The sequence below is a fragment of the Danio rerio genome, chromosome 18 (assembly GCF_049306965.1).
Source record: "Danio rerio strain Tuebingen ecotype United States chromosome 18, GRCz12tu, whole genome shotgun sequence".
Lineage (NCBI taxonomy): Eukaryota > Metazoa > Chordata > Actinopteri > Cypriniformes > Danionidae > Danio > Danio rerio.
In genome coordinates this window covers 4,935,444-4,960,724 of record NC_133193.1, presented here as the reverse complement: position 1 = coordinate 4,960,724, position 25,281 = coordinate 4,935,444, and the positions used below count along the sequence as shown (strand labels likewise).

General features: G+C 36.1%; 1 protein-coding gene across 4 annotated transcripts in view; it reads left to right on the top strand.

Moving 5' to 3' along the window:
* Window positions 1–25,281, top strand: part of fam168a (family with sequence similarity 168 member A) — a 100,382-nt gene that overhangs the window by 30,793 nt on the left and 44,308 nt on the right. For 2 of the 4 annotated variants that reach the window (XM_005173612.6, NM_001045470.2), the window contains 2 exon segments: window positions 20,968–21,090; window positions 24,028–24,119. In XM_005173612.6, the coding sequence (XP_005173669.1) occupies window positions 21,020–21,090; window positions 24,028–24,119 (163 nt within the window). In that variant the 5' untranslated portion in view covers window positions 20,968–21,019. 4 annotated transcript variants of the gene reach the window in all.

Genomic DNA, 25,281 nt, shown 5'->3' with positions numbered 1-25,281 from the left:
AAATGTTAAATGTAATAGAGCCCCGTTACATTATTCCTTCATAAGCCCATTTCAGTCAGATAATTCCTGCTTTCAGATCCACTAAAATGGCAGGTGACAGTCAAATCAGGCAGATCTGTGCTGTTTGAGGAAAAGGTGGACACTCATCTTTCTAAAAAAATAAATAAATAAAATTAAAAATAGGTTGAAACTGAGCTCCATATAAAAACTGAATTGTTCTTTTCTTTTTATTTGTTTAACTGCTACAATATTATATTTATTTTTTTATAAGCAGCTTTATGGTTTTGAGTTTAAAGAAGGAATTGTTTTATTTGCTGCTAAGCAGAAACCCCGGAAGTATAGCTCTATCACTGTTTAAAGTAAAAGAAAAAAACACATGATCATACTTTTATGATGTTAGTTTTAATGCATTAAAAAATTAAATCAAAGAAATCCTCTGGCTTTTTTCTTTTTTTGCCGTATCAAAAACATACCGAACCGTGACACCAATGTATCGTATCGAACCGAACCGTGATTTTTGTGAACCGTTACACTCCTATATATATATATATATATATATTATATCTTACTTTATATATATCCCCCTCCCCGTTTTTTCCCCAATTTCTCTTTAATGTAAAAAAACAGATTATTTTTAACACATTTCTAAACATAATAGTTTAAAAAACTCATCTTTAATAACTGTTTTATTTTATCTTTGCCATGATGACAGTAAATAATACTTGACTAGATATTTTTCAAGACAGCTTAAAGTGACATTTAAAGGCTTAACTAAGTTAATTTGGTTAACTAGGCAGGTTAGGGTAATTAGGTAATTTATTGTATAATAGTGGTTTGTTCTGTTGACTATCAGAAAAAAAAATTAGCTTAAAGGGGCTAATAATTTTGTCCCTAAAATGTTTTTTAAAAAATTAAAAACTGCTTTTATTCTAGCTGAAATAAAACAAATAAGACTTTCTCCAGAAGAACAAATATTATCAGACATACTGTGAAAATTTCCTTGCCCTGTTAAACATCATTTGGAAAATATTTAAATAATAAAAAAAAATGGTGCTAATAAGGCCGCATTTACACTGCATTGTTCAAGTGACTCAATTCTGATGTTGTTCTCCCATGTGGCACAGATCGGATATGACCCATGTACGTGTAAGCAGGAACAAATCACATGGATTCCGATTTACTCAAATCAGATTCAGGCCTTGTTCATATGTGGAAATTTATCCGATATGAATCAGATCTGTGTTCTCGTGTCTGCAGTGTGAGCAGGTAGATCGGATTTTCACCTGTCAATGTGAGTCGCGTGTCATTAAAAACCATCGCAAATGACGTCAAGTCTGACACTTTCTTTTCAGAAAAGACTTCAGCAGAGTCCCAAACCTTAAATCTCACACACGAGAACTTAAACAGCTTTTATATTGTCATATAGCACACGTATTTAAGCATGTTAACGAGAGCGAGAGAGCGCCATGTCCGCCACGTAACCATTATAAACTAATATAAGACTAGTGCAAACATCACGTGCATAAATCATTACATTAAGATGTCTAAAGGTTAAAAAAAAGAATATATATCAAAAAAAGATGGACAAATGAGAACCTTTCTGTCATAAACTATAGTAAAACAGCTTGTCAAAAGCTGCAAACAGATTACATACAGGAATAGAGAAAAGAGCATTCTTTAATTATCAGCTGCTAGTCAGCGCCCGCTCTTTTTTTTTTTCGTGGTCATTGCGCCTTTGCCATGTGCTGTGTAAATGCAGACGATCGGATATGAGTCACTTTTAAAAGATGATGTGCGCAGGTCATCAAAAAAAAAAAAATCTAATACAGTCACAAAATCGGAATTGACCATCAAGATCTGCAGTGTAAATGCAGCCTAATTCTCACTTCAACTGTATATTAGAGCTGTGAACCCACACTAGTCTCACGGTTCGGTTACGATTATCATGCCATCGATTCGGTTCAATTCGATATCACGGTGCATTAACGGTGCTTTTCATACAGTTTTATATTTTCTTCAAAGCAGCAATTTTTGTATTAAAATGTATGAATATGTTTATATTTATATACTATTAGTAATACAAATTTATCATTTAATACAAACAGTCAGATATATAAACCGTACCTTTAAACAACACAAGCATTTAGCAAATAATATAAAAAAATATAAATATCCAGCTCACTTTCGGATCCTTGTCTAGTTCTCTTAGGGCCTACTCACACTATGCCATCCGTACCGTGCCCAGGCCCGTTTCCCGGATCGTTTGAGAAGTGTGAGTGCGCTGAATCGGGCTCAAGCACGGTTCACTTGGCCGGCCCTGGCCTGGTTGGAAGAGGTGAGCCTGAGCGCGGTTCACTTGGGCTTTGGCGAGGTATGCTTGTGTGTGAGTGCAAAACGCGCCAAAGCCCGAAACTGAAAGCGAGACGTGACTTTTAAGGGACTGTTTCAAATGGATTTATTAATCATTCTTACTGTTCAATGAACGCAAACTGCCATAGTTTATTAAAGACGAGAACTCCTCACAGCATGACAGCTGCACGCCTTCAGCAGACCTCCTCATTCCTGCAGCACGAGAGCTTTATGATTGTTTATGAGCGCCAAAAGTGGCGGATCTGTTCGGCGAAATATCTGACTGCGTGTCACCGCATCCCTAAGGACTGTTTGGCGAAATATTTGACTGCATGTCACTGCATAACAAACGACTGAAACGATATAACTAGAGAAATCTCCACTGTGCTGCGGAGTGAGAGAGCGCTTCTCACTGAACAGCGCAGCAGCGATGATGTAAGCGTGCCGAGGCCCGTTTGTGGTGTGAGCGCGGGCCGTCGGGGGAGACGGGAGGAGGGACAAGCGTGCTTTGACCCGGTTCGAGGCAACTGTACCTAGTGTGAGTACGGCCTAACACCTCTTTGATTGGTTACACCCTCAACAAAAACGGTTGCGATTGGCTCTTGCGCGCTGCGCTCTTCACAGACGAGGGATACTAATAAGCGGCAGGCGGCGATCACAGCTGATGCATGATAGAGACGGTGGAAAAAACACTGCAGACACGCGCTCGTTACTGTATCCAGAAGTAACTCTGTAAAACAGCCGAGAGGTGAAGAAAAGTCACGCCAGCAGGTCAAATGGGCGACTGTGTGCGTGTGTGAGAGAGAGAGAAATGGAGTAGGCTATTTTCACTCTCTCGATCTCAGTGAAATAGGGGCTTTTGCTGTTAATGTCAGTGAAAGACTGATCCAGCAAACACACACAGTGAAATTGTGCACAGTTTATGAGTTTTAAGTAGTTAGAGCGTTGTAAATACTCGCGATCGTCTCCCTCGCGACAGAGCGCATATGAGATAAATGGCATCAGTAATAACCGGTTATGATTATTACTGAACTGATACCGAATTGTCCGCGTCTGCATCGCGGTGCACCGAAGAAATGATAAATTTTGACACCCCTACTGTATATTATTTATAGGGTTGTAACAATATACCGGTATGACGGTTTACCACGATTTGAACGTGCACGATTATCATACCATGAACAATTGCATATCAACGGTTTTAACCCTTAAAGACCGAGACAGCCGCCCGCGGCTAAAAATAAGTATTGCTCTTAAATGTTTAATAACTTTTGATCCGCTGATCCGATTCATACAATTCAAAGATTGGCATAAAGAAGAGCATCTCAGCTTTCCAGTGCTGTATCACATAACATTCGCGGACTTTCAGAGGCTCCGGAATCAGTGCAGTTACGTCATCAACATTTGACAACGCTGATTTGACAAAGAAACGCTCGTCACTGTGTCTCCGGACAAATCAGACATGATACATTGATGCATTGTCCCTCCTCCATGTCCAGATTGGTTCAAACTCGCTATATCACAACCAATAAGCATAGGTTTCGCTTTTGTTTGTGGACCAAGCTTTTTGAACAACACGGAATGAGAGAAAGGCATACATTTATGCGCAGCTAAATAAAACGCAAAAAAAAAAAGTTTGGCATGAAATAATTCTCATACTAAGTACTTTTGCATGCACAGCAGCACAGAAACATGACAAAACAGTGACACAGCAAAGACGAACTGCTGCTCTTGCTGTTTTTAAAAGACGCAAATGAAGATGCAGCGGTTTGTCAGTCTGCATTGCAGACAACCATATCGAAATCCATATTCATAGACAACCATATCCATGCTGGCACATAAAACCTAAGGATGTTCCATATTGAATCTAGTTTCGTTATGTAACTATTTATAGTATAGTAAATATTTATATCTATTTTTTACTGAGGATTTGCACCATGTTTATTTGGACTTTATTTGGACTTTGACACATTATTTATTATTTTCTTATTTTTATTTGTTCATTGTAAGTGGTGTTGTTTATAGTAACTAAAAATATATTATTTGGAAAAAGTCAAATTTGCTTCACTGTTCTATTATTTTGTAACATTTGTAACATACCGTATACCGCGAAACCGTCAAACCGTGGTATTGTTTTAGACGATTATCATACCGTGAAAAATTCATACCGTTACAACCCTAATTATTTAGATTAAAGCTTTTAGTTTAGATGCAATTAATCTTTTGACAACTCTAAAAATCATATAAATATAATTGTGCGTTCGTGTGTGTAAAATATAAAAAACATTCATTTATTATTTTAATTAAAAAATCAAATACTAGTATACATCTATTTTGAGTTATATTTCGGTCACATTTTGTTCATCTTTACCCGAGCTTTTATTTTGACATGATGCTTTCCATCTGTACATGAGATGAAGGTCAAGCTTCTGTTCATGTTCCCAAACCTGTCCAGCATCGTCGTCGGTGGATTTGAATGTGTTCCTGTTTTTTATCTGTAGCAGATTTGAGTCAGCTGTGCACGATAATCCCCAAAAGGCTGATGCACCAGCGATCTGTTGTAAGCTGTGTGATATGTGTGAATGTGTGTGTGTGTGTGACACTGCGGTACAGGTTAGCTTGTCTTTCTCCCACTGTTTGCACAGCTCACACAGCTGGACCTCACAGCAGAGACTGTTTTGTCCCCACAGCAGGCCCACTGACACACACACACACACACACTGCTGTCTGCTCTGTTCACAGCAGCTCTTTATGCGCTTATTATCTAAATAATTCAGATACCCCCTCTGTGTGTATGTGTGTGTGTGTGTGTGTGTGTGGTAGTTACTACGGTGTTTGGGGTTAATACTAGGGTATCACTAGGTGATTCCAAGGATTTTTCTGGCGATTGCTGAGGAATTGCCTGGTTGTTGCTAATTGATTGCTAATGTATTGTCATTAGGGGAATTGAACCTTTTTCTTAAATCAGCATTTGCCTATAGAGCCATTGTTGGTAGTTTTTCGGGGTGTTGCTAGGTTGCTGCTACGATATTTTGAGTGATTGCTAGGATGTTGTTAGTGATTGATATCATGTAGTTTCACAATTCAATATATTAACATTTTAATGTAGAAAAAGCCAATGTGGATGTCTTAATGAGCAAAAATACAGCATATATTATGTTGTGTTATTATTCATATAGCAAGTCATACCTTTCCGGGCCTTCGTTTGCGATGCTTTTCATGAACTGGCCCCCATGACAAACTTTACCCTTCTCCTTAAGCCTGGTTTATACTTCTGCGTCAAGTGACTGGCGTAAAGGCTGATTTATACTTCTGCGTCAAACACCGGCGTATGCTACGGCGCTGACGCATAGCCCTTCGCCGTGACTGACGTGCACCTCTCAAAAAATTTAACTACACGTCGCAACGACGCGTAGCGTAAGCTCCTGTGATTGGTCGGCTTAGTAGCGCTGACGAGTCTGGGCGGGACCGAGAGCCGCGCAAATGGCGTGAGCGATTGTTTACAAGTGTGGAGTACCGTGAAGGAGCTCCGGATGGAAAGTTTTGTTTTGTGTTTACCTCATAGTTAAAGTTGCTGCACGTCCGCCAGTTCCTGCCTCAAAATGAGCGAGTTTGAGCCACTTGTACATCCAGGAAGTGTTCAGGAAAAGCAAAACAACAGCGAAGAAACTCGACACAGAGGAACATTTACACCTTACTGCCAACTAGTGTTTCGGAAGTGTTCATGCAGACAAACAGAGACAGCGCGCAGAAGTATAAATGCACAGCCACGCGCGTTGCATGCACCGTGGGTTACGCCGCTCACCTGACGCAGAAGTATAAATCAGGCTTAACTCACGTCGCAGGCAACGTGCGCAGCTGTGCATTTATACAGAGCTTGCGCTACGCGTTGTTGCGACGTGTAGTTACATTTTTTGAGAGGTGCACGTCAGCAACGCCGACGGCCACGGCGAAGGGCTATGCGTCAGCGCCGTAGCATACACCGCCGTTTGATGCAGAAGTATAAATCAGCCTTTAGCCCTACGCCTTCAAGCTCAAGAGAATTGGGACACCCCTTCGCAAGAGCGCGCAAAACAAAGGGTAAGGGGAAAGGCTAAGGGGTAAAATTGGGATTGGGTCTAGTGTAACTAGAATGTTTTTGAAGTGTTTCCGAGTACATTTGTGTGTTTTAATGCTGTGAAATGCACCTTAAAACCAGTAATAAAGTCATGCCGTTCTGTTGAAGTATCAATCAGTTATATCATCCCCACAGTCGTCCTCAGGCTCTTCTGAGCTGTTTTTGGAGGCCATCATTAATTCAGTGTGTTTTGCTGTTGAGCAGAAGAAAAGAGAGAGGTGTTCGCCTCAGGGCCACCACACAGAAATCAAAGATAGTGTCTTCATCCTGACTTTAATGCAGATACTCAAGTTAGTTACAAAAATCTGTGTTAGACTGAGGAAACGTTTACTAATCTGCATACATCTGAAAACCTAAATATGTAGAAACCATGAAAACCAGATAGTAGCTGTGATATTATCTGATCACTTCAAATATGATCTTATTATATCACTTTAAGTATGCAGTTCCTTTCGTTTCATTTTCTTTCGGCTTAGTTACTTTATTAATCGGGGGTCACCACAGTGGAAAAACCGCCAACTTATCCAGCATATGATTTACACTGCGGATGCCCTTCCAGCTGCAACCCAGTACTGGGAAACACCTATTCACACTTATTCACACACATACACTATGGACAATTTAGTTTACCCAATTCACCTATAGCGCATGTGTTTGGACTGTGGGGGAAACCGGAGCACCCAGAGAAAACCCACGCCAACACAGTGAGAACATGCAAACTTCACACAGAAATGCCAACTGACCCAGCCTGGGCTCAAATTATATATTATATTATATTATATTATATTATATTATATTATATTATATTATATTATATTATATTATATTATATTATATTATATTATATTATATTATAATGCCCCAGTATGCAGTAATTTGAGATAAAATAAAATAACATATATTAAAATAAAGAAAAAATAAAATAAGATAAAATAAAAAAACTAAATAAAATAATGTTGGTTTAAAATTAAAATAAGATAAATAAAATACATATAATTTGAAATTAAATAAATTAAAATAAAGATAAAATAAGATAAATTAAAATAAAATAAGATAAAATAAAATAAGATAAAGGAATAATAAGATAAAATAAAATAAGATAAAATAAAATAAGATAAAATAAGATAGAATAAAATAAAGATAAAAATAAAATAAAATATGATAAAATAAGATAAAATAAAAGATTAGATTAAAATAAAATAAAAAATAAGATGAAATATTCATTCATTCATTTTCTTTTTGGCTTAGTCTCTTTTTTAATCTGGGGTCGCCACAGCGGAATGAACCGCCAACTTATCCAACATGTTTTACGCCGCAGATGCCCTTCCAGCTGCAACCCATCTCTGGGAAACATCCGTACACACTCATACACTACGGACAATTTAGCGTACCCAATTAACCTATAGCGCATGTGTTTCGACTGTGGAGGAAATTGGAGCACCCGGAGGAAACCCATGCAAATGTGGGGAGAACATGCAAACTCCACATAAAATAAAATACGATAAAATAAGATTAAATAAAATCGAATTTAAAAAAATTAAATAATAAAATCTCTTGTATCCAAGATCATTTGAAAGAATCATTTGACAAGTTTTTGAATTAAAAAAGGGTTTAATTCAATGTAAATACATAGATAATAAACATAAATACTAAATATTTTCAACATTTCTTTCAAAATAAAATGCATGAAATAATGATTTAAAAAAAGTGCTGCCTTTGTGAGTAAAAGAAAAAAAAGAATTGAAATAAATGTACTGAATGAATGCACCTGAGCTGTGAAATCTGACGAGCTGTAGAAGCCTGATGTAATACAGTGTCCTGAATGGACAAAGTAAAACTGTCACTGAGCATCTTTAACTGAATGAAAGCTCTGAGTAAGCAGCAGAAGCCAGTGGAGCTTTGATCAACACAATCTGGCCGTCTCTGTTGTTCACTGCTGTTGTTCAGTGCAGAGAATCACAGCAAATCCAGCTGATGTCTGAACACTGATGATGATGATGATGATGATGATAATGATGATGATGTGCTTCAGGGTTCACTATGACATCATCACCATCCTAGGGCAGGGGTCATTGCAGGGTCAGAGAGAGTGTGTTTTTTTGTGTGTGTGAAAGAGTGCACATTTGTGTATGTTTATTTGTGTGTCTGTCTGTCTGTCAGTGTGTGTGTGTGTGTGTGTGTGTGTGTGTGTGTGTGTGTGTGTGTGTGTGTGTGTGTGTGTGTGCGTGTGCGTGTGTCTGTTAGTGTGTTTGTGAGTGCGGCGAATGTGTGCGTGCGGGAGAGAGACAGAGAGTGCGCGTGTTTATGTATGTGTGTCTGTCAGCATGTGTGTGTGTCCTCAGATATACTCTCTCTGTCCACTCAGCAGGGAAATCCTCCACTGGCCTGAGCTGCTGCCTCATGTGTTTTCAAAGACAAAAAATCAATTATAATAAAAAATCTGAAATGTGATTCTGTTCTAAACTGTTTTTAATTGTGTTTTTATTATTATTAATTGTATTGAAATAAAATGCTTATTAATAGTATTTTTGACTCAATTATATTTTTAATAGTCATTAAAAATATATTTTATTTAATATTATATTTTTATATTGTAAAAACGTTTTTGTTAAACGTATATGAATAATAGTTTAATAAACATATTTTTGTTATTTTAATTTTAGATTATTATTATTACTATTATTATTATTATTATTATTATTATTATTATTATATACTTATTATTATATTATATACTTTTAAATATTATATTTTATATTGTTGTAATGTTTTATGTTTATATATTTAAATCATAGTTTAATAAATATTAGATTTTATTATTTTAATTTTAAATTATTTATATTGTTATTATATTTTATCAAATATCATATTTTATATTGTATTTTTTATTAAATATATTTAAATAATAGTTTAATAAGTATGTTTTATTATTTTAGTTTTATATTATTATTTTTATTATTATTATATTTTAATTATATTTTTATTAAATATTATATATTTTTATAATGTAATAATGTTTGGTTAATATATTTTAATAACAAATTATTTAATTTATTTTAATTTTATTTAAATTTTAATTTTCAAAATATTAAAATTTTATACTATTTTTATTATTATATTTTTATTATTTTTTAATATTATATATTTTTAAATATATATTTTATATTGTAATAATGTTTTTATTTAATATATATAAATAATAGTTTAAAAATAATATATTTTATTATTTTAATTTTATAGTATTATTATTATTGGTATTATTATTATATTTGATTAAATATTATATTTTTACATTACAATAATGTTTTAATTTAATTTATTTTAAAATGGTTTATCAGTTATTATATTTTATTATTTTAGTTTTATATTAACATTTTTATATTTTATTAAATGTCATATTTTATATTGTAATATTTTATTTAATATATTTAAATCAGTTTAATAAATATTATATTTACTATTTTAATTAATTATTTATTATTATTATTATTATTAATAATAATTATTAAATGTACTCAGAGTGCATTTCAAACATAACTCCTTAATTTGCTTTCTATTGTTCAATGCTGAATCCTCAAATAAATCCCAGACTCATCATAATTATCATCATCATCCTGGATATTATAGCAGCATTGAGCTGTAATGAATGCATTGGCGCTCAGGTTGATTTTTCATCTGGATTTCCCCCCATTGTTCTGTGTTGCTGCAGGGCAAATATAATGAGCTCTATGCAATGCACCTTTCAACAACATCTTATAAAGAGCAGCGAGTTACATAAGAGCAGCAGCAGAATAAGTGTGTGTTGTGCATGAGGGAGAGACACGCTCAAGGGCACTGCAGTGTGCTCACATTCACCATCATCAAGAAAAAGCAGCCTTATTCATAGAGATTGAGCAAAGAGGAGGAGGAAACATGCTGGAATGGAGGAGATATTGATCTGCTTAGAGAGAAAGATAGAGATACTGAAAGTCAGGCAGAAAGAGAGCGCAGGTGAGGAAAGATGCAGTCAGCATTTTCGGATTGAATCTAGGCTTTTCAGAATAATACATGATTTATTTTGTTGCTTAGATGTACAATGTTCTGAAGATGATAGTGTTGTTTCTAAATTCCAATTAGTATAATTAGTATTGGGTGCAGAAAAAAGCTAGGCACTGTTGCCTTACAGCAAGAAGGTCGCTGGTTCGAGTTCCGGCTGGGTCAGTTGGCATTTGTGTGTGGAGTTTGCATGTTCTCCCCATGTTGGCGTGGGTTTCCTCTGGGTGTTCCGGTTTCCCTCACAGTCCAATGACATGCACTATAGGTGAAGTGAATAAGTTAAATTGGTCGTAGTGTGTGCGTTTGTGAATGAGAAAGTGTATGGGTTTCAAAGTACTGGGTTGCGGCTGGAAAGGCATCCGCTGCATAAAACATATGCTGGAATACTGTAGTTCATTCTGCTAGAGCGACCCCGATGAATAAAGGGACCAAGCCGAAGAAAAGTTAATAAATAAATAACCAATAATATCAAATTTACCTAACCAAGTATAATATTTATTAAACCATTATTTAAATATATTAAACAAAAACATTATAACAATATAAAAATATCATATTTAATAAAAGTATAATAATAATAATAATAATAAATAAAAATAATGAAATCTAATATTTATTAAACTATTATTTAAATATATTTATCAAAAACAGTTTTACAGTATAAAATATATTAAATAAAAATATAATAATAATAATAATAATAATAATAATGTAAATCACATATTTATTAAACTATTATTTAAATATATAAAAAAACATTATTACAATATAACTATTTAATATTTAATAAAAATAAATTATAAGAAGAATAATATAAGTTAAAATAATAAAATCTGTTTATTAAACTGTTGTTTAAATAAATAAAAAATATTGCAAGATAAATATTTTTATTTATATTTTATATTAAGATAAAATATATTATTATATATTATATATATTATTTAACTATTATTTAAATATATTAAATAGAAACATTATTAAAATATGTAAAAATATGGCATTTAATACAAATGTAATAATAATAATAATATAAAATTGTGTAAAACATAAGCCGGAATAGTTTGCAGTTCATTCCATTGTGGCAACCTCTGGAATAGAGAATAAGCAGAATGAATGAATGGAGAAAATCTTGAAATGTAAATATGGGACATTATTACTATTATTATTATTATTGTTGTTGTTATATTATATTTTGTATACTTAGAAAAATGGTAATTGACAGCTTTACAATATAGCTTTTTGCAATATTGTTATAATTATCATTATTAATAACAAACAAAACAGTTTTAAAAAACTTGCTGAAAATACAGCAAAAATTACCAAAAAGTTATGTATTATTAAAAAGTGTTTGGATTTGCAGGCATATTATAATGGTCTTAATGAATAAATTATAAATTTTTAAATCAAAATTTTTTTTTATATAACAAACCAAACAAATATCTTTGAATAACATGCTGAAAACACACCAGAAATTTTCACAATAGGAATGTGTTGGATCTATTAAACATTATTAAAATGTCACGTGATCTTTAATGTGTTCAATACGACCGTCTGTAAGTCTCACTCTTGCTCTCATATTCTCTCTCTCTCGTTCGTCTGCATGCATTAATATCAGTGGATGTGTGTTTATGGGCTCCGCTGAGCATTAAAGCAGTCTGCTGCTATCAGTCTGCAGTTCTTCCCCGGTGAATGACTCTTCAGGGACGCTGGAAGGGCAGTCTGGTGCTGTTTAATGCTGGTTAGTTACCCGTGTGTGCTCTCACTAGCTCATTCTCCACCCTTGATGAGCTGATGTGCGTGTTCGGCTTGTAGAAGCGCACATAAAGCATCAATAATACCTGCTCGGGATAATGAGCTCGCCTGTGTAATGGCGGAGTTTGTGCTCATTGAGACATACACACAAAAAAAGACGGTTGCTGTTCAAAGTACTTATTTAAAATGAGTTTAAACAACACAGTTCTGAAGGGTTTTTTGGAGGCAACTTGGTCCTGAGTCAACTCATTCTGAAAATGTAGCCCTATATACATTTCTGGAGATTGCAAAATATGTAGCCAGAGGAACTTATTTATTAAAATGAACACTATGGGGCAGTATAACGCTGTTCCTTTTTGCACTACTAGCTGAGCACTTTCTTCCGTTTGGACGGCTTTCCCGCTGTTACCAGTTTGTCCAGTGGCTTGCCATGTGCGTTGGCGGACTTGTGACGTGGAGCAGAGTTGATCAAGTTTAGCGAAGAACGGTTCCTGAAAGTGTGACAAAAACAAAAGCCAAAAAATAAAATACACAAGTAAATAACAGGGTGAGAATGTGGTAAAATATGAAAACATGATAAAAGATCAGGCGAATATTTTTTTTTATTTTTCTGGATTTCTTTTGAAAACACTGTCGGTTGCATTTAGGGAAGTGGGTGGGCGGGTCAACCACTATTGGGGGTGCTTTTGAAACCCCTATTGGTTGGGTTTAAGGAAGGAGGAGGGTTGGTCAGTCAATTTGAGATCTGATAAAGCAAACAAAGCTCCTCGGATGTCTTTTACGCTCTCTAGAAATCAGAATGAGCCTGGGTTACAATTCTCCCATGCTGCCTCAACACAAATTGACTGTGTGGCATTATTTTTACAGAGTATGAAGGTTTATTCATGTCTGCGTGTGTTATAGATATTTCTGTTGGTTGTTTGTTTTTTTTTAAATGCTGACGTTGTTGTTTTATGCGCAGTTCTAGTCAAAATAATTAGCCCTCCTGTGAAATTTTAATAGTTTTTGCAAATATTTTCTGGTTGTTGCTTAACACAGAGAAGTTTTTCAACTCATTTTTAAACATAATGGGCCCCATCATACACCCGGCTCAATAAGGTGTAAGACATGTTTGCCCCGATATGTTGTTATTTTCAGACCAGCGCAAACATAATATTCCGCTTTCTGGCACGTTGCTTAAATAGCAAATCCATTTGAACCACTTTGTGGACTCATGGGTATGCTGGTCTAGAAAAGAGGTGTGTTAAGGCACATTGTTGGCGCTTGCTGTTTTGAGCTGAAAAGCTGAAAGCAGGTCTAAAGTCCAGCGCAGAGCACGTCAGTTGTTCGGCTTGTTACACATTGCTTAAAACACGCAGGATGTACCGCAATACGCAAATATCTTTATAAAAATTATAATTTTCAACATAAATATAAAAACCACTGACAATTAGTATTTTAAAAAAATATTAGTTGTAGTCTTAGCATTTATCATATGAATATTTACATTTGTTTTATTAAAAACAAGCTTATATTTGCCCACCATTCAGGTTTTGGACCATATAGGGCATGTGTGTTTGGATATAACTCAGTTGCATGAGCACACTTCGTTATTATTGTTCATTTATTAGTTTGCTGGAGGTTAGAACTGAATTTAGAAATAGTTTTGAAACAAATAATTGCACTTAACAAACTAAATAAAATATGTAGGCTGATGGATGTCTTCAGTAGAGTAAGTACAACACCGTTTCCTTATCCACAAAAGCAAGAAAGAGAAAGTGAAAGTAAAAGTAGAGAGGCTAATTGGAGGAGGCTCATCTCTCATTTTCTCGCTGAAGATGGTCTGTTTAGCTGTTTTCTCGCTAGTGAGGCGTTCGGTTTTTACACTTACAAAATCCGCCTTCTAAATGGCAAATGAGAACGCGAGATGAAATTTGGTTTATTCTCCAAACGCACCCATAACTCATTAAGAGAATAAGCACAACCCTGTTTGACCATGCGGCGGCGCAGAGCGTATTTTTCTGTAGCAAAAGTGGATTTGGACAAACCATTATTGCTTTGGCGCACTGCGATTTAGACTTTGCGCCAAGATCGTTAAAATAGAGCCCAATAGTTTTAATAACTAATTTCTACCAACTAATATATTTTGAAAATATAAAGGAATACAATTCACTTGAGGAGTAATAATTTTGACATCAACTGTATATGTTATGTCAATTTAATCATTTAAATTTTTTTGTTGCAAATTTAGATTTTAAGATCACCAAAGCAGTCGATTTTGTCACAGCCGGACTTGTTAGGGGCCAAGCACCATAGGTGCGTAGGCACCTATTGCTTTCGTTAGCGTTCCTATTATTATTATTCTTCTTCCGTTTCTTCCGCCGGATTTGAATGGCAGCCCATATAGGCATATGCGGGATAGTTGTATAATTTGGCACAATGATAGAGGACAGACTTAACATTAATCAGACCAAATATGAAGTCTCAAAATCAAACTCTCTAGCGCCACCACTTGTCCAAACTTTCGTGTATGTTTATCATGATAACTTTGGAACCGAATGGTTCCTCTAATTCCTTGGCTCAGTACGATTCAAACCGATTCAAACCCTATGACGTCATTTCCGTCGTGATTTTATTCACGCCATTTTAAATTATTCAAAAACCTATTTGATCAACCTAGTCCTAGGCCGTTTCTCCGATTTTCACCAAAATTGAATCACATGATCTACAGACCATGCCAACCAAAAGTTACAGAATTCAAGTTGATTAGACCAACCGTTTTTGTTTAACTTGCGATTAAATTTAACGAAGAACTTGCGAAAGTGTACTTGAGGCGATATCTCCGTAACCCATTCACCGATTCACACCAAACCTGGTGTGTGTTATGACAACTGGGGTCTAAGGTTATATTCGGAGTTTCGGCACACTGCCCCCTAGTAGTCCGGAGATACAAAATACTTGTTTTTTTGGTTTATAACGTCTCAACCTTTTGTCCGAAGCTCATAAAACTGGTCTCATTACATTCGGCAGAGCATGTCGAGTCGAATGATGTCTGATTTTCACAGGTCAGCCATTTTGGGTGTCGCCCATTTCGATTTTTGGCCAAAAATGCTATATTTTACCAACATATTCAGATATCATTACAAAACATGGTATGATTCAACCCCATGCCCTAATAGTCTTCAAAAACTTCTGGAGCAGCGCCACCTTTTGGCCAAAAGTGCTTGGCCCCTTAATTGCTGCTTGCAGCTATATTTCTGAATACATTTTTCTGTAGATTTCCCACTTAACATCTGTACATTGTTCATTATGACATCAATCATACTGGCCTACTGAGAAAGACATTAGTGCAGAGAGAAAGAGAGAGAGAAAGAGGGAGGGGTGATCAAGGGTCACCTTCATCCTCCAGCAGCTCAAGGTGATCCTCCCTCCTGTCCTGGCCTGATTAATGACTCTTGCTCTGCAGAACAGCAGCAGCTCAGCGAACACAAAACAACATGCACAAAGCACCATCAAACCTGCTGCATGTCACTTCAGTTCTCCATTAACCAGCCCTGATGTTCACCTGAGGGGACGACAGGCACCTTCACTAGAGGGCGCTATCAGATTGCTTAATGAGGTTGCATAAGCAATGTAGAGCACGCATTGTTACTTCAGTTCAATTTGAGTTTATTTGTATAGCACTTTTCACAATTAATGTTTTTTTCAAAGCAGCAGTTCAGTGAAGTGTATTAAGTGTATGTGTTGTCCTTGAAGTCCTAGGATGGTTGTTCTCATCTCTTCAAAGGTCTTAAATCTGTTTGAGCGACTTTTTTTTATTATATATATATATTTTTTTATTATATTTAGGGGCCTCAGGATGGACGTTTGCAGTTGGAAATAAAGAGCGTAGAGAAGAATGAACTTAGCTGCTGTTCATAATGTATTTGAACATGAGATGTTAATGTTCGTGAAAATGCTTTCGAAGATTTTGCACTGAAGTTTGTTAATAGAAGATGCTGGACAACCAGCGAACAAAGCATTATGGTAATCTAATCTAGAGGTCATAAAAGCATTGACTAGCTTTTCTGCTTCTGAGATAGATAGCATGTTTCTTAGCTTAGCAAGATTACTGAGATGCACGAAGGCTGTTTTTGTGACAGGGCAGATGTGATTTTCAAAAGTTAAGTTGCTGTCAGATCTATTACAGTAGAACTAATACTAACATTGTATCCCGGTATAACCTTCATAATTACGTTTTATTAGAAAGTGTGTGGACATTATGCATGATTACTGGCAGTGTGAAGACTGTGTTAACTGGCAAGGTAGCAGTTAAATATTTATTTAGCATTTGACATACTGATTGTGCATGTGATGGTGTGATTTTGATGGCGGTATTTAAAGGGATGGTTCTCGCAGAAATTGTAATTTGCTGTTGATTTATTCTCTTTGAGGCCAACCAAGATGTTGGTGACTGTTCTTGAGTATATATAGACTCATTTTACAACTCTCCTAGAGAGGAACTATTGAGTTTTACCATTTTTAAGCTTTGCATAAATCATTGAATCAGACTAGACCAGTGGATCTCAAACTCTCCAAGTACCACCAAATTGAGCAGTATTGAAATACAGTCGCGTAATAGGCCCAGTAAAGCAGCAACAACTCTGCACAGTTAAAAAAAACATGGCAGATTACCTCAAAAATATAGGCTATACGTCATTTATGGCATATTATATACATCATTTTTTATAAATTTTGAAATAAATGTAGCATGTACATGACATTTCATTCCTCCACGTACCACTAGAAGTAAGCCTGCGTACTACAGTTTGAGAACCACTGGACTAGACCATTTGCATCTCACTCAAAAATGCATGTCACTATTTCAAGCTTGACACCTTTTTTTATTTATATCATGGAATAAGTCTGACAGAAAAAAAAAAATGTTGCTATTTTCTGAAACTGATTTGGCTTGGAACTATAATACATTTTAAGAGATGTAAACAAAAACAGTACTCCCAACGTATTTCCTGTTTACATTTTTAATTCCTATAGCTTCTGAGAATATTGATAAATAATGTTATGACAGCTGTTTTAACATTTAAGATGTGATTGAATTGCCTTTTTTTACAGTTAAGAAATAGTTTGTTTACAAGCAGGAAATGTTTATGGGCCAATGACATGACCACATTGAATGGTTCTATACTCTCATTCTGGCATAATAATTAAGGAGCTTTGCTGCTGGACCATGGCTGAAGCAGGTGCAATGATATTACGCAGTTACTTAGTTATTCAGCTGGGGACTATTTTCAGGTGCTGCGTAATATCATAGTGCCTGCTGCAGCTCCTTGATTATTACTCCAGAATAAGAGTACAGATTCTATACAGGATGATTCTACTGTGAGTTCTTAAATATCAATAGATCAATGGAAATTTGTTAGCCCATTAATCCCATACATAGAATAAAAGTTTTACTTACATTTAAATTGTTATATTGTTTACAGTATTTAATATTTTAATATTTAATAATATTTACAGTAAAATATTTGTCTTTTTGATAAAATCTTATAGTTTTAATCCTTTAGTTTGGTTTTAGTTGGGATAAAACAATTATTTTTTTTTTTTAAATGACACACATTTTTTGCTAAGGTTAATATTATTCTATAATTTGTAATCTTTTTTGAGTGTTCTTAAGGTGCAAGCTGTCCTGCACTGCAAAAAAATAAAAAATAAATAAATAGAAATTTAACTTTAAAAAAATTTAAATATCAAGAAACATTTTCTAGACAAATAAAACATTTAAGTTTTAATTAAAAAGGCAAAATAATTTTGTTTTCGCTTTGAAATAAGATTATTTTGCTTACTCCAATGGCAGATTTTCTTGTTCTAACAATATTTCTGAAAATAAGGAAATAATATATCTATAGAATTGTATATAGAAAAAAAAAATTATACATATATATATATATATATAAAATTATACATATATATATATATAAAATTATACATATATATATATATATATATATATATATATATATAGAAAATGCTTCTTGATTTAAGAATTTTTGGATATTTAGACTAAATGTTAATCAAAGGCGGCAACACCAAGGCTCCAAAAATACAAATTTATTAAATTAAAAAGGCTGACACAAAGCGTGTAACGTTTCGAGCCACCCGGCTCTTCATCAGACAATGTTCATCACAATCAGGTGCTCCTTTTTGTACACTTCCAGAATACATGATATCCTCTCGCATATATGTCCACATTTATTTGGACTAGAAATGAGACAAAATTCAAGGATTTTTTCAAAGTGTAAAGCAGAGGTGAGCAAAGTACAGCCTGTGGGCCATATACGGCCTGTTAAACACTTTTATACTGGCCACAAGCTTCTGAGTAAAGGCTGATTTATACTTCTGCGTCGAGCGCACGTGTAAGCTACGGCGCAGCCTACGCGTTGACGCATGGTGGCGTTGCTGACGTGCACCTCTTAAAAAATGTAACCACACATCTCAATGACGCGTATTGCAAGCTCTGTGATTAGTCGGCTTGGTGGTGCTGACAAGTCAGGCTGGGACTGAAAGCCATGCGAGTGGCGCGAGCCTGATGGAGCGATTGTTTACAAGTGTAAAGTCCCGTGAAGGAGCTCCGGATGGAAAGTTTTGTGTTTACCTCACAGTTAAAGTTGTTGCATGTCCGCCGGTTCCTGCCTCAAAATGAGCGAGTTTGAGCCACTTGTACATTCAGGAAGCGTTCAGAAAAAACCAAACACTAACGAAGAAACTCGACACAGAGGAACATTAACACCTCACTGCCAACTAGCGTTTCAGAAGTGTAAATGCAGACTGACAGCGCGCAGAAGTATAAATGCACAGCTACGCGCATTGCATGCGACGTGGGTTACGCTTGTCACTTGACGCAGAAGTATAAACCAGGCTTAACGGTTTGGTTTCAGAATTTGTAAATTATTGATGCAATACAAGTGGGCGCCATTTGATGGCAGTATTGCACGTGGTACAGTTAGAGCAACCAGTAGAATTAGAACACCATCACGGATATTAAAATGCACTTACTGACTGAGTCAGGCCAAAAAACAACTGACTCTAAATGTCGTGTTTAAGGAAGAATGGACAACAAAATACTTCTTCACCAATATCGGACAGAAAAGCGGTAGGTCTAATATGCCAAGAAAGTATTGCTGTTTTTAAAGACCACAAGCTAAGTCGGCATTTTTCACGCAAACGTTTAAATTATTTTTAACGTGTTAATATGAGATTTTTTCTATCAGACAATATCTTTTCTATTCTCCACTGTAAATTTTTTTACATGACTATTAATATATTTTATGTGAGAATATTTTATTGCTTTAAGATTATTGATAAGTAAATATAAATAGCAGTGCAAATTAATTTGACTTGTAAATATGACTCAATAATAACTATTAAAAAAATGTGTGCTAATGTGACACGTTTCTGTGCGATATTACATGTTCCTTGCATACTGCCACTATACATAGAAGTTTGTTTTGAAGGGTTTGACCTGTGGCCATTCACTTGGTTTGCAAAACTTGATGTGGCCCCCAGGTCTAAAAAGTTTGCCCACCACTGGTGTAAAGTCTGTCTTGATGCCCATTTGGGCCTGGACACTTCTGTTAGAGAGAATATGAATCATTTCTGCCCTGCTGAAAAATCCAGCTTAAACCAGCCTAGGCTGGTTGGCTGGTTTTAGCTGGTTGACCAGCCTGGTTTTAGAGGGGTTTTGGCCATTTCCAGGCTGGTTTCCAGCCATTTCCAGCCTGGATTTAGCTGGTCTGGCTGGAAAATGACCAGCTAAATCCAGCTAAAACCAGCTTGACCAGCCTGGTTTAAGCTGGTCAAGCTGGTTTTAGCTGGTCATCTCCCAGCCTGACCAACTTAAACCAGGCTGGAAATGGCTGGAAACCAGCCTGGAAGTGGCCAAAACCCCTCTAAAACCAGCCTGTTCGACCAGCTAAAACCAGCCAACCAGCCTAGGCTGGTTTAAGCTGTTTTTTTCAGTAGGGTGGTCAAATAAATGTTTAAAATAAAAATTCAAAAAGCCGAAAGGGGTTAAAAGTAGGCCCAATTTTTGTGGTAAATCTTCAGACATGGCAACCCGATTAACCTTAATATGAAATAACGTGAAATGCAGCTCATATCCCTTTTTTCAACCTCTCTGTGTGCTGATGAAATAAGCGTCTTATTAAAGGACATGACGCTAAGTGCATTTGACCGCAGCTGAACTCGCATGCACGCGATAAACGCTCACCAAACACTGCTCAGATCCAGCGCTTGTTTCCGTTCTCCACCTCATGCTGATCTGTCCATCAGTGTGTGAAGGTTTGCTTTCTGCTGCTCGTCACTGTATGTACAGCTGAAGTCAAAATTATTAACCCTCATGTCAATGTTTGTCTTGCCTAATTCCCCTAACTTTACTCTAACTAACCTAGTTAAGCCTTTAAATGTCACTTTAAGCTGAATACTAGTATCTTGAAGAATATCCAGTCAAATATTATGTACTGTCAACTTACCGTTACATGTAAATTAGGGAAATAAATATACAGATAATTCCTGAGGGCTTATAATTCCGACTTCAACTGTATGTCTCTCTCTCTCTGTCTCTCGCTTTGCTTGCTTTATGTTGCTTTGCTCTGCTGTGCTTGTGCCTGATGGTTTGCCTTTTTAATCATGACCTGCTCTCGTTTTTGTTTGTTTCCTTCTTTTTTTGTCATTTCCAGATTTGCATATCCATTCTTCCTACCTCCTTCATTTGCCTTTCCTTCACTGAGAATGGCAAGCGGGCATTCCACTGACAAATTCAGTTTTCTGTACCCAACAGACAGCAGTCAGAGCGTGAAGAGGTCAGTCTCGTGCTCAGCACCTTCCACCATGTCTGTGTTTGTGTGCGTGTGTGTGTGTGTGTGCGTGCGCGTGTGTGACATTGATGTTCGTGCCGTTCTGACCTACATATATGGGCTGGATGTCATGTTTCTCTCCTTTAGGGTTGCTTTGACCTTCATTTGTTTGCTCTCAGAGCAGCTCACGGGCTTCACCTGCTCAGGAGATTTCTGTGATTTGGACCGCAAGGCATTTTTGTGGCATTACGATGATTTGGGGAATTTAGAAGTTAGTATTTGGAATTGAATGGGTTGTGAAAAAAAGTCATTGTGAGCTAGGCTTCTGACAAGGGGGTACAAATAAGAAAAAAAAAAGTTATAGCTAGTTATTAGGGTTATAGTTGTAGTTAAAATAACAGTAATTATATTAAGCTAAAGTATGTAGACATTTCTGTTAAGTCCAAACAATTATGCTGATTATATATGAATATATACACATTACCGGCCACTTTATTAGGTACACCTGTCCAACTGCTCGTTAACGCAAAATTTCTAATCAGCCAATCACATGGCTGCAACTCAATGCATTTAGGCATGTAGACATGGTCAAGACGATCTGCTACAGTTCAAACCGAGCATCAAAATGGGGAAGAAAGCTGATTTAAATGACTTTGAACGTGGTCCCAGATGGGCTGGTCTGAGTATTTCATTTGATCTAGAGCATCTCTGAGCGCACAACATGTCCAACCTTGAGGCGGATGAGCTACAGTAGCAGAAGACCACACCGGGTGCCGCTCCTGTCAGCTAAGAACAGGAAACTGAGGCTACAATTCACACAGACTCACTAAATTTAGACAACAGAAGGTTGGAGATACATTGCCTGGTCTGATGAGGCTCCATTTCTGCTGCGACGTTCGAATGACGGGTCAGAATTTGGCATCGACCAAATGAAAGCATGTATCCAACCTGCCTTGTATCAACGGCTCAGGCTGGTGGTGGTGGTGTAATGGTGTAGGAGATATTTTTTTGGCACACTTTGGGTTCATTAGTACCAACTGAGCATCATGTCAACGCCACAGCCTACCTGAGTATTGTTGCTGACCATGTCCATCAGTTTATGAACACAGTGTACACATCTTCTGATGGCTACTTTGAACAGGATAATGTGCCATATCATAAAGCGTGAATCATCTCAGACTGGTTTCTTGAACACGACGAGTTCACTGTACTCAAATGGCCTCCACAGTCACCAGATCTCAATCCAATAGAGCACCTTTGTGATGTGATAAAACGAAAGATTCACATCATAGATGTGCGGCCGACAAATCAGCAGCAAGTGCGTGATGCTATCATGTCAATATGGAGCAAAATCTCTGAGGAATTTTCTTATATCTTGTTGAATCTATGCTACGAAGGATTAAGGCAGTTCTAAGAGCAAAAGGGGTCTAACCCGGTACTAGTAAGATGTACCAATAAAGTGGCCGTGAGTGTATATACAGTATAGATACAATACACTAGTGTTGAGCTTAAAGTCCAATTTAAAGGCTTAACTAGGTTAATAAGATTAATTAGGCAAATCATTGGACAACAGGTTTGTTCTGTAGCCAATCAGTGGAAAACAAATCTCAAGGGTGCTAATACTATTGTAGTCATGAAATTATAATATTAACAATAATAATAATATTTTAGAAATTACTGAAAAAAATTAATTTGAAAGAATTTTTTATAAAATACTGAAAAATGTCCTTGCTCTGCTAAACATCACATCAGAAACATGAAACAATTATATATATATATATATATATATATATATATATATATATATATATATATATATATATATATATATATATATATATATATATGTATGTATATAATCGTTATTTCTTTATACTGTTGAACACAAAAGAAGATACTTTGAAGAATGTTTGAAACTTGTAACCATTGCTCTCCATAGTAGGACAAAACAAACACTATAAAAGTCAATAGTAACAGGTTTCTAACATTGTACCTTGTACCTTGTAAGAATTAAATGGAATGCACAAAGTGGTTCCAAACATTTTATTTGGGCTGAATTAAATAAAACTAATTAAATTTAGTAATATGAGTTTCTTTATTCTGTCAAACACAAAAGAAGATACTTTGAAGAATGTTAGAAACCTGTAACCATTGACTTCCATAGTGTTTGTTTTATCCTACTATGGAAGGCAGTGGTTACAGGTTTCCAGCATTCTTCAAAGTATCTTCCTTTGAGAACAAAATGAAATGCACCAAGTGGTTGCGAACAATTTATATGAGCTAAATTTAAACAGTTATTATCATACGTATACATTTTTTTCATTTGTCATGCGTTTCTCCTTTTGACTAGTTGAATGTCATGACCTTGATCTTTCAGACTTGTGTTCGTGCGATCATAAATCATCACGTCTTCCGACAGGCACATTCGCCCTCACACACACAAGCACTGGTGACACACACTCACATCTGAACACCTGCTAACACAAGCGTCTCCCGTTTCCCAAGTGTGTGTGGCCGACAGCGGGGAAGAAGATCTGACGCATAATCCTCCCCTATTCATGCGCTTTTCTTCCTCTATTTCTGTCGTTGCTCTGACTGACGGACTGATAATGCCATCAGAGTTTGCTGTAAGGATTAGATTCCTCCGCTTCATCCAAAACCAGCCAATCACTAGTTCAGTCTAACAATAGAAGAGTTTGCTTTTTTACACACACCACCCAAGACGTTTCTATTTATTAACCATGTTTTTGATGATCCTCTTTAAAGGGATAGTTCACCCCCAAAAAAAAATTGCTTATTGTTTACTCATCTTTCACCTTTTATAAGATTCTTTCTTCTGTTATAAGCGCTGAAGAACATATGATGAAGAAAGCTGGAAGCCTGTAAACAATGACTTCCATAGTATTTATTCTTCCTCTCTCTCTTTTTCTCTCTCTTTCTCAGTAAGAACAGACTGTCTTCCACCATGAACCCGGTGTACAGTCCAGTGCAACCGGGAACCCCGTACGGAAACCCAAAAAATATGGCTTACACAGGTATGTGGTAATACTCATGTATCTTTCCTGTTTGTTATGTATGTCTTGTTTTTGAACTGAGGGGGATGGACCAGCTGGGACTCGAACCAGCAACCTTCTTGTGTGTATTTCTCCAGGGGCTCCAGTTTCGCTCTCAGTCCAAAGATATGCTCTATAGATGAATTGGATAAACTAAATTGGCCGCAGTGTATGAGTGTGTTTGTGAATGAGAGGGTGTATGGATGTTCCCTAGTACTCGGTTGTAGCTGCAAGGGCATCCGCTACATAAAACATATGCTGGATGAGTTGGCGGTTCAATCCGCTGTGGTGACCCCTGATAAATTAAGGGACTAAGCCGAAGGAAAATTAATAAATGAATTAATAAATTGCCATTCCAATATACACTGGGGTATGGGGTGGTGTGCAAGAGTGGATGGCAACATCAACAGCCTGAGTATCAAGACATTTGTGCTGCCCATTACATTACAAACCACAGGAAAGGGTGAATTCTTCAGCAGGATAGCGCTCCTTCTCATACTTCAGCCTCCACATCAAAGTTCTTGAAAGCAAAGAAGGTCAAGGTGCTCCAGGATTGGCCAGCCTAGTCATCAGAGATGAACATTATTGAGCATGTCAGGGTTAAGATGGAGGAGGAGGCACTGAAGATGAATCCAAAGGTCCTGCAAGAACACTGTCTTTGTCATTCCAGATGACTTTATTAATGAGTGATTTGAGTCATGCGGAGATGTCTGGATGCAGTCCTCCAAGCTCATGATGGAGTCAGACACAATATTCATTCTGTTTCCACTGCAGCATGACTTCATATTCTATACTGGACATTATTTCTGTTCAGTGACAAGGCTTTTGTCGAAGCAAAGTCAGATCTTACTGTCCTAATGAAATCATTAAAAATCAAGGCATGATCGTATTTTATTGTGGTACAATTAGCGTAATCTTGAGGCCTTTGCCTTTCATATAAGCCTCTTCTGATACCAAATGATCAACTAGAAGTCATGTTAGTATTTGCTTTTCATTAAACTTGTGTAAGCAACAAGACTTTTGTCAGGTAGTGTTTATTTACAAATTCAAAAATAACGTTAAAGGTGCAGTAGGTGATTGTCTTCAGAAACGTTTTTGTTATGCTGGTTTAAAGTCTCTTCACATTCTGATAGTAATGATTAAA